The sequence below is a fragment of the Rhyacophila brunnea genome, unplaced genomic scaffold (assembly GCF_057557595.1).
Source record: "Rhyacophila brunnea isolate RB1 unplaced genomic scaffold, BYU_Rbru_1.0 scaffold_18, whole genome shotgun sequence".
NCBI classification, from domain to species: Eukaryota; Metazoa; Arthropoda; class Insecta; order Trichoptera; family Rhyacophilidae; genus Rhyacophila; species Rhyacophila brunnea.
In genome coordinates, this window is record NW_028232837.1 from 30,224,181 (window position 1) to 30,236,524 (window position 12,344).

General features: G+C 34.6%; 1 protein-coding gene across 1 annotated transcript in view; it reads right to left on the reverse strand.

The window, feature by feature from the left end:
* unc80 (unc80, NALCN channel complex subunit) overlaps positions 1–12,344 on the reverse strand; it is a 104,043-nt gene that overhangs the window by 51,889 nt on the left and 39,810 nt on the right. The window contains exons 25-29 of the mRNA XM_085945058.1: positions 12,078–12,268; positions 11,240–11,381; positions 6,691–6,755; positions 5,105–5,240; positions 4,175–4,355 (exon numbers count right to left, since the gene is read on the reverse strand). Of these exons, the coding sequence (XP_085801184.1) occupies positions 4,175–4,355; positions 5,105–5,240; positions 6,691–6,755; positions 11,240–11,381; positions 12,078–12,268 (715 nt within the window). The remainder of the gene's footprint in view (positions 1–4,174; positions 4,356–5,104; positions 5,241–6,690; positions 6,756–11,239; positions 11,382–12,077; positions 12,269–12,344) is intronic.

Genomic DNA, 12,344 nt, shown 5'->3' on the forward strand with positions numbered 1-12,344 from the left:
ATCTCTGTCAGTTATTCTACATAGCTGGTTGCTTTAGGATACTGAGGGTACTTGATGGAATTTTAATTTGATTTGAGTTTTATATTCCATCCCACACATTTTTTGCGACCTGGGTTTCACCTTTTGGCATCTTCAGGCACTATGCACTAACACTGGTTAGCTAGTTCATAGTGACTGCAAATGTCAAAAATAAAAAGAAAACCCCCATGACAAAATATGACAAATGGAAAAGTACACAATTTATATCAATTAGTATAAATTACCAATAAAGTAATTGAAGTTATATTTTGTTTCGCAAAATTCATATTTTTTGATACTCAGTAATTATTTGAATTTATGCCACTGTTATTTCTATCGGGTTTCTCCGTTTATGCGTATCAAAACTAAGACAATTAATTCGAGCAGTGAATACTTTTTAAAATTCTGTAAGAATATTATGTCATTTCCGTATAATGAGATCATTGAACTTTCATTGATTGAGTTTTTTGGTATATAAAATACCTAATTATTATAATTAGCAACAGGAACAACTGGCAATTGCCAGCTGTTCTGCTAGAACTTGCAGGCGGCATCATGCTAAACCATATTATTGTAGACAGTGGCCAAAATTATGTTTCAAGTCGTCACTGGTGATGAAAAATCAAATTATAATAAAAAAACTTTTATTCATTTAATTCTACAAAATCATATTGTCAAAGTAAAATTATAAATATAATTTTGGTTTGTTTTTTTTATGACTTAAATATCTTCATATTATGTATGCGGAGAGCCAAATTGTCATTTTTTAAATTTAATTTTTATGTGTGCTTCAAAATTTAAGTGGCAAAAAAACAAAATAAAATATTGTATTTCACGTTGACAATAGTGATTATGTAATCAAAGTGTTGTTATTATCCTATCATAATACACAATACAAACCTCATTTTGATTAAATGAATATTCAATTCAAATCAAATTGCAGATTGCAAAGCCAAAAAAAAAACATGTCACATAAATATGTCATACTCACGGTTTTTCCATGCCAAGTATAAAATGCTTAAAATATTGATTATACACGAGAACATTCAAAATGGGGAGTGATGAGCACATATGTAGGTTAACAGCCGTCAGGATATGGGGAACACATAAAGCCTTTCCACACATTTGGGTATTTACATTTAAGGTTATGATTTTATGAGAGGATGCTTCGGAAAACATTTCATTCGCTTTAAGTTTTCAAATCCTCCACGTGTGGGAAATTTTACAAACAAGGAGATTAAAATTAAGGAATTACAGAATAACATTTACGAATTACAATATTAAATTTACAAATTATGTTTCAATCTATTGAAAGGCTATGTAGACATAGATAGATTGTAAATCAATCATTCAGATGAAAAAGACCTTAAATTTAATATAAATGAATCAATATATAGCATTATATAATATTCAGTGAGGTTATAGATCATAAAACCGTTATGGTTTAACAGAGTTTTAATTTAAATAATAAATTAAGTGTAATAATATCTGTAAGTGGATTTAGTATGTTGTTAATTTATTATTATTTGAAGGACGCAGAACTAAAATTGAATAAGTCCTTCCTTCAAAGATATTTATTATATTATAGAGATGATATAATAAAAAATGATTTGGAATATTAAAAACTTATTATAATAACTCTCCATAGGAATAATAATGGCATTATTCTAAATTCAAAGATAATATCTATTTATTTTATTGTAATTCGTAATTATAATTCGATTACGATAAAATAAAATTATAAAATTCAGATCTATCAATGTATATGAACTTTTGCCATTATTACCCTTAAGTATGATGATAATATCTCAAGTTTTAATTAATTTTTATTTTAAATTTTAAATCCTGAGTGTATTGAGGTCACTGATGTTCTTTATGTTCATTTCAAGTGTTTAAAAAAATCTGAGATCCTTTCCATTTGTGTCAAGTGTCAATCGATATCAGAGAAGTAAGTTTAGTATAAAAGAGGTAAGGTAGGAAGTAAATTACTTGAGAAGTGAATGAGATGTATTCAATGAGATGAGTCGGCATTCCATGTAGGTATGGATATCGAAGGAACCAAGCTTGTGGTCGAGATAACAAACATAATATAATATATATATATATATAATATAATATAGTCCAGCTAACACTGAATGCATATATAATGTACAGTCAATATGAACATTTTGTACATTAACATCACAATATTCAAACTCTCCCCGCAAACATTTACAACGCCAATGTACGGCCGCATCCGGCATACAATCAATGATGCATAGAAATAAACAGTAAGTCTGGAATTAAAGTCAGTTTTGTGCAGTGTATTGATTAGTATTAGTACAAACAATTTGTGCAATCGAATAACAATCAAAACAATCTAAAAGCCAATAGATTTCTTTTCTTTACAAAACTATTATTGCAAGTTAATAGGTTCATTTTAAACAAATTTGATTGTTAATTGTTAATTTGTTTTAGTTAATGTTTCGATTGCTCACTCGATAAACAAATAATGCTGTACTGATTCTATGATTCATGTAATATCCATTATGTGATTTGGTATTTTGTAAGATTTGGTATTTTGGTATAAGTAAATTTGTCAAACATCTTGTTGTAGAACAACAGATTGAACGATGTTGTTTTTAATATTGTGTATATATTATGTGTTCATCGGCAAAATTTGCTGATGAATATCCATTTGACAGATCCAGTTGGAAAGGTTGAAAGTCAGTTGACACTGACTTACACTCTTTAGGCTCTCATCAGTCCAAATTATTAAAAAGTCTCTTCCCCATTATTAATTGAAACAAAAAAACTTATTAGTCTCTCTTTTATGAATAAGTAATTAATAATTTAATTCCAGACTTTAAATGAACACAGTATAGTCAGCAGTACTGGCCAATACATTAAATGAGCACGATGCGATGCAGGGCTCACGCATAACAAAACGGCAGTTCCTAAGCACTTATACAAAAACACCTAACTCAATCCGTTAATCAACTGCATTTTAATGCTCAAATGTTGCAAGTGCCTCTACAAGAATAACTGACTGTCATCAATAATCATATTATTTATAGAATTTACATCACATCACACTAACATAACTTTCCAGTAGCAAAAGGATGTATTTACAGAAACAAAAACATAGACATTTAACATAATTTAAAAAATATTAAATATAAAAATAGTAAATAAAAATAATACCGAAGTATATAATTTTGAAAATCTTTAAAAAAAATTATGGACCAAGTGGGATTTAAAAGATCTCCTATCACTTTATCATTTCTTCCCATTTTTTTTCTACGATCATTCTAATAAAACCAATGTTACATTATTAAATCTTGCGTATATACCAAGGCCTGAACAGAAACAAACCATAAGTGCAAGTGAGAAAGCAGTAAGTACGCTTATATCTCTGTGATTTGCGTAAGAGTAAGATAGAATTTCCATGGCTGAACTAAATATTTTTTGTACACGTCGCCGATAAATATGGATTTGAATGAGTACATTCATTTAAAAACTGCGCGCACGTTTTGCAGAATTATTTTTTGTGTTAATTATAAAATTAGTGGTAATTATTTTTAGTTAATTTATTTGAAAATATGGTTAACTATGTTGTGTTTAAATTGGTAGCAGTACTGAGAAGCAACATGGTGGTATAACGTTTCATAGTTAAGTTAATAACAATAAAATTTAGGTTCTACTATGCGTTATACGCAAAAAACACGGATTTATTTTGCCGAAAAATAGACACTCTCTTTATATTATTACTCTAAGGTATGTACAGTTTTGAAAAAAAATGTTTTTGCAGATCCACCCTTTTGACAAAATATTTCAAATTGATGCAATACTTTAATTGACAAAAATACTTTAATGTCAAATGAATTTAAAATTATTTAATTATCATTCCTCAGATGAAAAATTAATCAGACGTTTACTCATTCATCGAATTATTTATAATAATCATCTGAAAATACATTTGATGTTTTTATTCATGTAAAAGCACTGTCTTGTAAAAAAATGTCAGCTAATTATCGGTATTTGTAAAAAAATAATGAATCTTTAAAATCGTCATGCTTTAGGAACTGCAGCGACAGATAGAATATAAGAAAAAGGGGAGAGAGAGAGAGAGACGTGTAACATGTAACATTTATGGCTCAATATATGCACCAACGACCTGTATATTCGCTCCCAGGGCGGCGGACGTTCCTTCACCGACGCCCGGGAGCTCATCTTGGGCAGGTTCTGGTAAGTCTCTCGTAGGAACGCCGTTATCTCCAGTAGCAGCATGCATGCAATTAGCCGCAGCGCTATGGGACATTCGGCGCCGATCGGACCACCGGGTAGACGGACACTTGCTGAAAAAAAAAATTAAGTCGCTTTTAAAAATTGTGTTACAGTAGTGAAGATTCTATATTAAAGGGTTACAGTAAAACCTCGTTAATACGAATTCCATGGGACCGAAGATCGAAAAAAAATTCGAATTACGAATTACGAAATGTAAAATATTAAAATTTTGAAAAAAAAACAATTTTTGATTTTCATTAATTTCGTTTCCGATCATAGATGTGCCTACCGAAATGGGTGATAAAATGTCAGGATTATTTTTATTAACTTCATAAAATAAGTAATTTTTGATGTTTTAAGAAAAGTCTGTCACAATTTTCAATGATTAGCCCATGAAATAGTGTACCTTATTACGATTTATTAAATATTTTTATATGCTAGGACTCTGAAATCATTTTGAGTTACGAAATTTGAATTAAAGGTATGGTTTTATATGAAAATAATGTTCAAGGGACTTTTTTTTCAGGAAAATTTCGAATTAAGGCGAATTTCGAATTATCAGTATTCTTACTAACGAGATTTTACTGTATTAAATTATTTAACATCATGTTCCGAATTATAAGAATTATAAGAATAAATGGGTTGCTTCACTTTCACTAAGTCACCGGTTTCAGCGGCGTAAGATTAAGAGTTGCTTTCGCCACTTAAGCATCTAAGTACGCATTTGACCCTTAATCATAATTTTTTTTTGTTAGAGAAATGAGGCATTATTGTTTATGTAAATTGCACAAAATAATTCGTATCTCACAAATAGACATACCTTCATCTAAGAAATCCTCTTCCTCATCTTGTTGCAAAAGCTCTTTTTGTCTCTCAGGATCTGTTACCATGGCAACTACTTGAGCAACATGCTGCCTGTCTTCCTGCATCATCTCTTCTAATCTTCCACATAACGCCTTAAAATCACATACATTATAAAGAAACTTCTTATTATAAATTACATATAAAAACTTGCTAATTCTGTATGTATGTACGAGGGTGGGTCAATAATTCCTTAGAAAAAAGCATTAAAACAGTTTTTATTATTGTATTTTTTTTTTATTTCTCAACATAATCTCCTTGGAGCTCAATACACTTGGTTAGACGTTTCTCAATTTCTTTTAAACCGTCAGAAAAATAAGTTTTCGGAAGGTCCTCAAAATAAGCATTTGTCCGATCGATGACTTCTTCATTTGAAAAAAAACGTTGTCCACTTAGCCATTTTTTTAAGTTTGGGAAAAGGAAAAAGTCACTGGAGGCTAAATCTGGCGAATACGGTGGGTGGTCGACCAATTCGAACTTCAATTCTTCAATTTTAGCCATTGATCGTAAACATGTGTGAACACGGGCATTGTCCTGATGAAAGAGGATTTTTTTCCTGTTTAAATGAGGCCGTTTTTCTTCAATTTTGTTTTTTAGCTGGTCCAATAAAGATGCATAATAATCCCCTGTTATTGTTTTTCCTTTTTCCAAATAGTCAACAAAAATAATTCCACGTGCATCCCAAAATACAGTAGCCATAACCTTACCAGCTGATTTTACGGTTTTCGCCTTCTTTGGACATGGTTCGCCTTTCGCAATCCACTGCTTTGACTGTTCTTTCGTCTCGGGAGTATAGTGGTGTATCCATGTTTCATCTACAGTCACAAAGCGACTAAAAAATTCATCCGGATTGCGTTGCATGAGCGACAACAGGGCTTTAGAGGCCACCACCCTATTGCGTTTATTGTCGACTGTGAGCAAACGCGGCACCCATCTTGCAGAAACTTTTTTCATGCCCAATTTGTCATGTAAAATAGAAATGACGCTACCTTTTGAGATCCCTGTAACCTCAATTATCTCACTCAACTTTAATCTTCGGTCACTTAACACCATATCGTGGATTTTATTGATCATTTCTGGTGTAGTCACCTCTACAGGACGTCCTGAGCGTGGTTCATCCTTTGTTGATGTACGACCACGTTTAAATTCATTTAACCAGTTATAAATAGTTGCAAGTGAAGGAGCAGATATGCCGTGAACTAAATCCAACTCATTTTTTATTTCCTTTGCTGTTAACCCTTTTATATTAAAATGTTTAATAACAGCTCTAAACTCAATTTTCTCCATTTTCCATTTTTCCATTTTCCACAAGCAAATTTTTTTTTTAAATGTACGAGAAACACACAACAACCCGACCAATCTGATTGAAACTTCGCAGCATACTGAATCGGTAGTGCCGCTGCATGAAAACAAACCGCTTACAGTACTAGTCGCGCCACCTGTCGGCTTTTCTAAGGACTTATTGACCCACCCTCGTATCTACAGTTTTGATATTATAATAATTTAACTACGTAATATTATGTAAATAATTTTTTTCCTACTAACCTCTCCCCATTGGTAGAACATTTTTCCAGCAGCTCGTAATCGTCTAATACCAGGGTGCGATGATACTGTAACAGAATGATAACGTATTTTATTTTTTGTCTTCAAAGAATTAAAGAATAATTAAGTTAGTTACAGAAAGACCGTGAGATCCCCGGGGTTCCAGCGGCTAGCTCAGGAGTCCATCGAACCCCGGATTCACAAAAAAAAAAATTCAAAACGGTTGGAGTATAAATAAAACTCGGTCTTTCGTGCTCGTAACGTGGTCTTCTTATATTTTACATTTTCTTTAAACGTTTACATATTTTGTTTTAACAATAAGTTTCGCAGGTCCTATCCTATCGGAAAGGGGACGCTTACTAATTACTTTTTTCTTTTTCAAACTTCGCGTACCCACGCCATTCCAGCAAAAGGGACTCTCGTGATTGGCCAAATTTTATCGCGTGATCTTTGATTCGGCGAATCACGAGCCTGACCCTGGCGCAGGCGCGTCGAAATTTGGACGTTGCCGACAAGCGCGGCAAAATTTATTATATTTAAATACTTATATTTAGTCTTAAAATTATCGCTTTCATCCATCATCATTTATACTTTTTAAATTAAATTAAATTTATCTTAATTACACCTCCGCCCAATATGTCATTTTCACACACCGGACGAAGGCCCTTACTTATAAATAAAAAATACTTACGTGGTTGAGCAAGGAATCAGATTAGATGTTTTATGAAGCCGTTTCTAGAGGTCAGGGTTACGTTTCGACTTGAGCTACTAAATGATTATTTTACACCGGGAGAAGCCCGCCTGTAACAGGGGTGTATCATTCGCCCCATCTGGATTAAAGTCGAAAGGTACGCCCTGATCTCATCGGCCACCCATCCAATTCCTTGTTCATCCGTTAAATACATGGCATGATAACAGTTTATATTCAACTACAATCTAACTATTCTAACAAAAAAAAAAAAAAACAACTAACTTTACGTATTGTTTCTATATTTATTTTAATTACTATTTTCCTGCTCAAAGCAATGCTCCTGAATAAGTCAGAGTTTGATTTATTTTCCTTTCTTATTATCATTTGTCATAATTTATTATTATTTTATTTTTCTCCTGTAATGTCGTGCGTTTATTTTGTTTTCGTAATGTTTTTGTTATTCTTCTCGTTCTTTTATACTGGTCAGCGGAGGGGTCGTAGAGCTGCAGTCTTTGACTCTTGGGCTGTCCAGTTTTTTTGTATTCCGAGAGGCTACATTTGTAGACGTTTGGCCCTCGTTCGGAATTATTATTTCGTGTTACGTTTTTCTTCTTCTGGTGCAATAGGAGCGTACCTCGTTTGGCGTCGTCTGCCTTTGCAACCAGGGCGTGGTAGTGGCGTTACTATTGAGCCAGGCTCGTTTCGAGCAGCGGATATCCTTCTGTGGAAAGTTTTCCACTCATCTGCTGGTCTCTGGAGTATCACCTCACGGACAGATACTGTGTCTCCATCTGTTCCTATTACTGCGGGCAAGGCATCGTATAGCGGTACAACGGCCAGGCTCGTTGACGGCGGCACGGCTTTCTCACAGGTACTAGGATGGATTTTCACAATAAGTATCCCTTTCCCTTTCCTTTTTAGATGGTTACACTTCGGAAGTACCTCTTGTTGTTTCACGATATCTTTCAGGCGTCACGTCCCTAGTCTCTCCATGAACCTGCGCGAGAAAGGAGAGTGCGCACTCTCCACACCATCAAGCTTTGGTATCATGAATTTTCGGCTACGCTGCCTTTGGATGCGCTTACTTCGAGAGGTGGCTCCCTTTGTGCTTCCAAATTGTCTTCATCTGTATTTATTCTTTTTCTTTCTTTAGTAATTTATTCGTTCATTAGACTTCCTGTACTTTAAATTTATTCGAATTTACTTTATTAATTACTCCTACCCCATACATTAAATAGCCACTAATTTTATATAAAATATTCCCATTGTACTTATGGCACTTACTATCACTTTTAATATTTTACCCTAATACCCATAGTTATTTTGCAACATTGTATTGACTGTATAAATCACATTGATATTAAAAATTGAAATATTCCACCCTCTCATTATATTTATTTACTGAATCAGTAAACTTAAAACTTTATTTTTAGTGAAACCCGTTTTATTTAAAAAAAAAAAAAAATTGTTGTTTCGTTTTACGCGCCCGATATCCTATTCCAAAGGCGCGCCGCGCCGATTTGCGGTGCCTCTCACGTTTTATTATTATTTTTTTTTTTTTCATTATTGAAACCCCGTTGAGAAATTTACGGCTTATTGACTCATTTTTTTTTTTCACAAGCATACAATCTCTACTTTCATCCTCTTATACCTAATTTTAACGTATTATTAAAATTTCACTTATCAACTATAATATACACTTCTTCGAGTGATGCCGTATTATTCCCGTTCCGTTTTCGCTGTGTTAAATTTACGATTGGTAATTTGGAAAGAAATAATAGTGACGGTCGTATACTATTTTCTTCGTTTCTCTTTGGATTCAAATTATTAGCACGGCGTAACTTTGAAACAGGTTTCGCGCTACTGTAGAATATCCTTTCTTTCCCGTTTATAAAATTGTTTGCGATTTTCAATGTTAATGTTTTCGAATTCATTCATATTTACTTTATTTGAACGGAAAGAATTGGCGTCACTCTACGAAGCGTTATTTTTAAAACTAGAATGTACATTTTTCGTACTAACGAACTTAAGATTATAGGGCTCAGAAAGTGGGTCCTTAATTAACTTTATATCCGTAATTAGAAGAATTTCCGGATGTTTTATTCGTATAATCTACACATTTCACTTCCAACAGGAACTCGGCGTTCACCCTTGACTCGAGGGTTGGCGACTGGTCCTGCTTCATCTCCTCGTGGTCGAGCCTGCGCCCGCACAGCTTCTTTGATTCCTCTCAGCTTGCGCGCCTTCTCAGCCCTCTTTTGAGGCTCCCTGGCCTCCCGTTTCCTTTTTCTCTTCTCACCGAATATCCCGTGGTCGAATAGGGTACACAACATGTTAGTGCTACCCTAGGAAAATCGGCATTTTGCTCGCCGTTTTTCGTCGTGAGTGGGTCGTGGCCTCTACGAGCCCTCCTTGCTGGATACCGTCGATGATGTGTCTGGTCTCCATAGGTGGGATTTGTGCAGCCATTCGTCGTACTGGAGACGCGCTGGTGCTACGGTCTCCAGCACGACGCTAGGCGCGGTCAGCTCCGTATGTGGACTGTCTTCGAACACCAGAGGGCTCTCCCGGTTTGATGTTGGAGACAGCACTTCTTCTTTGATAAGGGTCACGTCGGAGTCCACTTTTTAGTTAACCATTTCTTGGTTGTTCCGGCTCCTGGATCATAAACTTTTATTTAGCGTTCGCGGGCGTAATTTTATTTCGCGGGTTCGGAAGAATCCATGCGATTCTTCGAGCTTCACGTTGCCAAGGCGCCATTGAGATCCCCGGGGTCCAGCGGCTAGCTCAGGAGTCCATCGAACCCCGGATTCACAAAAAAAGAAATTCAAAACGGTTGGAGTATAAATAAAACACGGTCTTTCGTGCTCGTAACGTGGTCTTCTTATATTTTACATTTTCTTTAAACGTTTACATATTTTGTTTTAACAATAAGTTTCGCAGGTCCTATCCTATCGGAAAGGGGACGCTTACTAATTACTTTTTTCTTTTTCAAACTTCGCGTACCCACGCCATTCCAGCAAAAGGGACTCTCGTGATTGGCCAAATTTTATCGCGTGATCTTTGATTCGGCGAATCACGAGCCTGACCCTGGCGCAGGCGCGTCGAAATTTGGACGTTGCCGACAAGCGCGGCAAAATTTATTATATTTAAATACTTATATTTAGTCTTAAAATTATCGCTTTCATCCATCATCATTTATACTTTTTAAATTAAATTAAATTTATCTTAATTACACCTCCGCCCAATATGTCATTTTCACACACCGGACGAAGGCCCTTACTTATAAATAAAAAATACTTACGTGGTTGAGCAAGGAATCAGATTAGATGTTTTATGAAGCCGTTTCTAGAGGTCAGGGTTACGTTTCGACTTGAGCTACTAAATGATTATTTTACACCGGGAGAAGCCCGCCTGTAACAGGGGTGTATCAACCGGTTTACCGGACCTTTCCATATTCAAGAAGTAGGAGATGAGGCGCTAAAATGCTTATTGTCTGTGGTCAGCATTTGCGTCAGCGTATTGTATCGCCCTATCCTGCGTGGAGTCTTTCCTACCTTACATATGATAGGATACAATATCGTCTCTGTTCTGGCAGAACACACTAACTGGAGAATACTAGTTTTGAGTAATTTGACTTTGAAGTTGTTAAAATGTTTGAAATAATGGTCTATCATGTGAGTTTATTAAGTAATCGTACAAAGGATGACTTTAAAATAAAGACTGTTTATTTATTAAGAAGGTTTCCAGACGGTAAAGTTTGAAATAAGGAACATTTTGGTACTAACTCAATATGTCATTTTTTCGAATTAGTGTTTTCTGCCAGAACAGTGACGATATGTTGTATAGTATTTATATTACCTCTCCCTGGTACTGGAACCGATGGTCTAATGTTGGGCATGTCAACTTTCATCCACTGTGGCCACTGTCCTTTGTTACAGCTGTGAACCAAATGAGCACACTCCAGCAGCATGCAGGCTCTCGATACAACTGGAGTATGAGGCTAAAACAAATCCAAAAGATATTAGTTTGTTTTGCCTGTAAAAATACAAAATATATACATTAAATGATTTTCATTATGTGTAGATAAAGACTTTTCGTGGTTTCTAAATCACATCATGTATTTTCTAAATATCTAATGGTATTTCTAATTCCCAAGCTAATTCTAACCTGTAATAATTTTAGGTCCGTATATACTTATGAATTTACTTTATTTGGCAAATTCATGTTGATTTAAAAAAAATCATTATATTTTTTAGTTCAAATAAAAAACATTACCTGACAATTATATGGATTCTATATTATGAACTAGTTTCATCTTACTGAATTACACCATTCTGTATTGTTGGAGTATCCAACCGTTGTCGATCGGGTAGGTTCACTCAAGTTCACAGTCGAGTGTGATAAATGTACATATCTAAAGACACTGATTGAGTATTCATAGACTGGATGGAAGGAGTACGTCTAGATCCCATTGGTTTGAAGAATTAAAATCGAAATAGTCTATTTTTTCACTATGAATTTATATCTGATTACATTATATTTCTGTATCTCACACGGACGAAGTCACAGGCTATCGCTAGTGCGACATAGAATTAGAGGGAACATTGCTTGAAACCAATTTATATCAACGTTTTTAGATTTGGTACACTATTATCCTGAAATGAATAATTATTATAAATTGAATATAATAGTGTACCAAGTCAAGAAGTGCTGCCATTAGATGTGGATCCGGTATGGAACCTGGCTGACAAGTATCCAGGAGGAAGGAGAAGCGAAGCATTCCGCTGTAGATGGGTTCTATCTCCACCAGTCTTCTTTCTTTTAGTACCACCACTTCTGATTCTCGGGCACTTTCACCAAGTTCAAACGAGCTCCGACGGCTTGTGTCTAAAAAAACATCATATTATTAATGCAATAGTGACCCAAGTTATAAACAGGGATTTTTTAAATTGTACAAATAAAT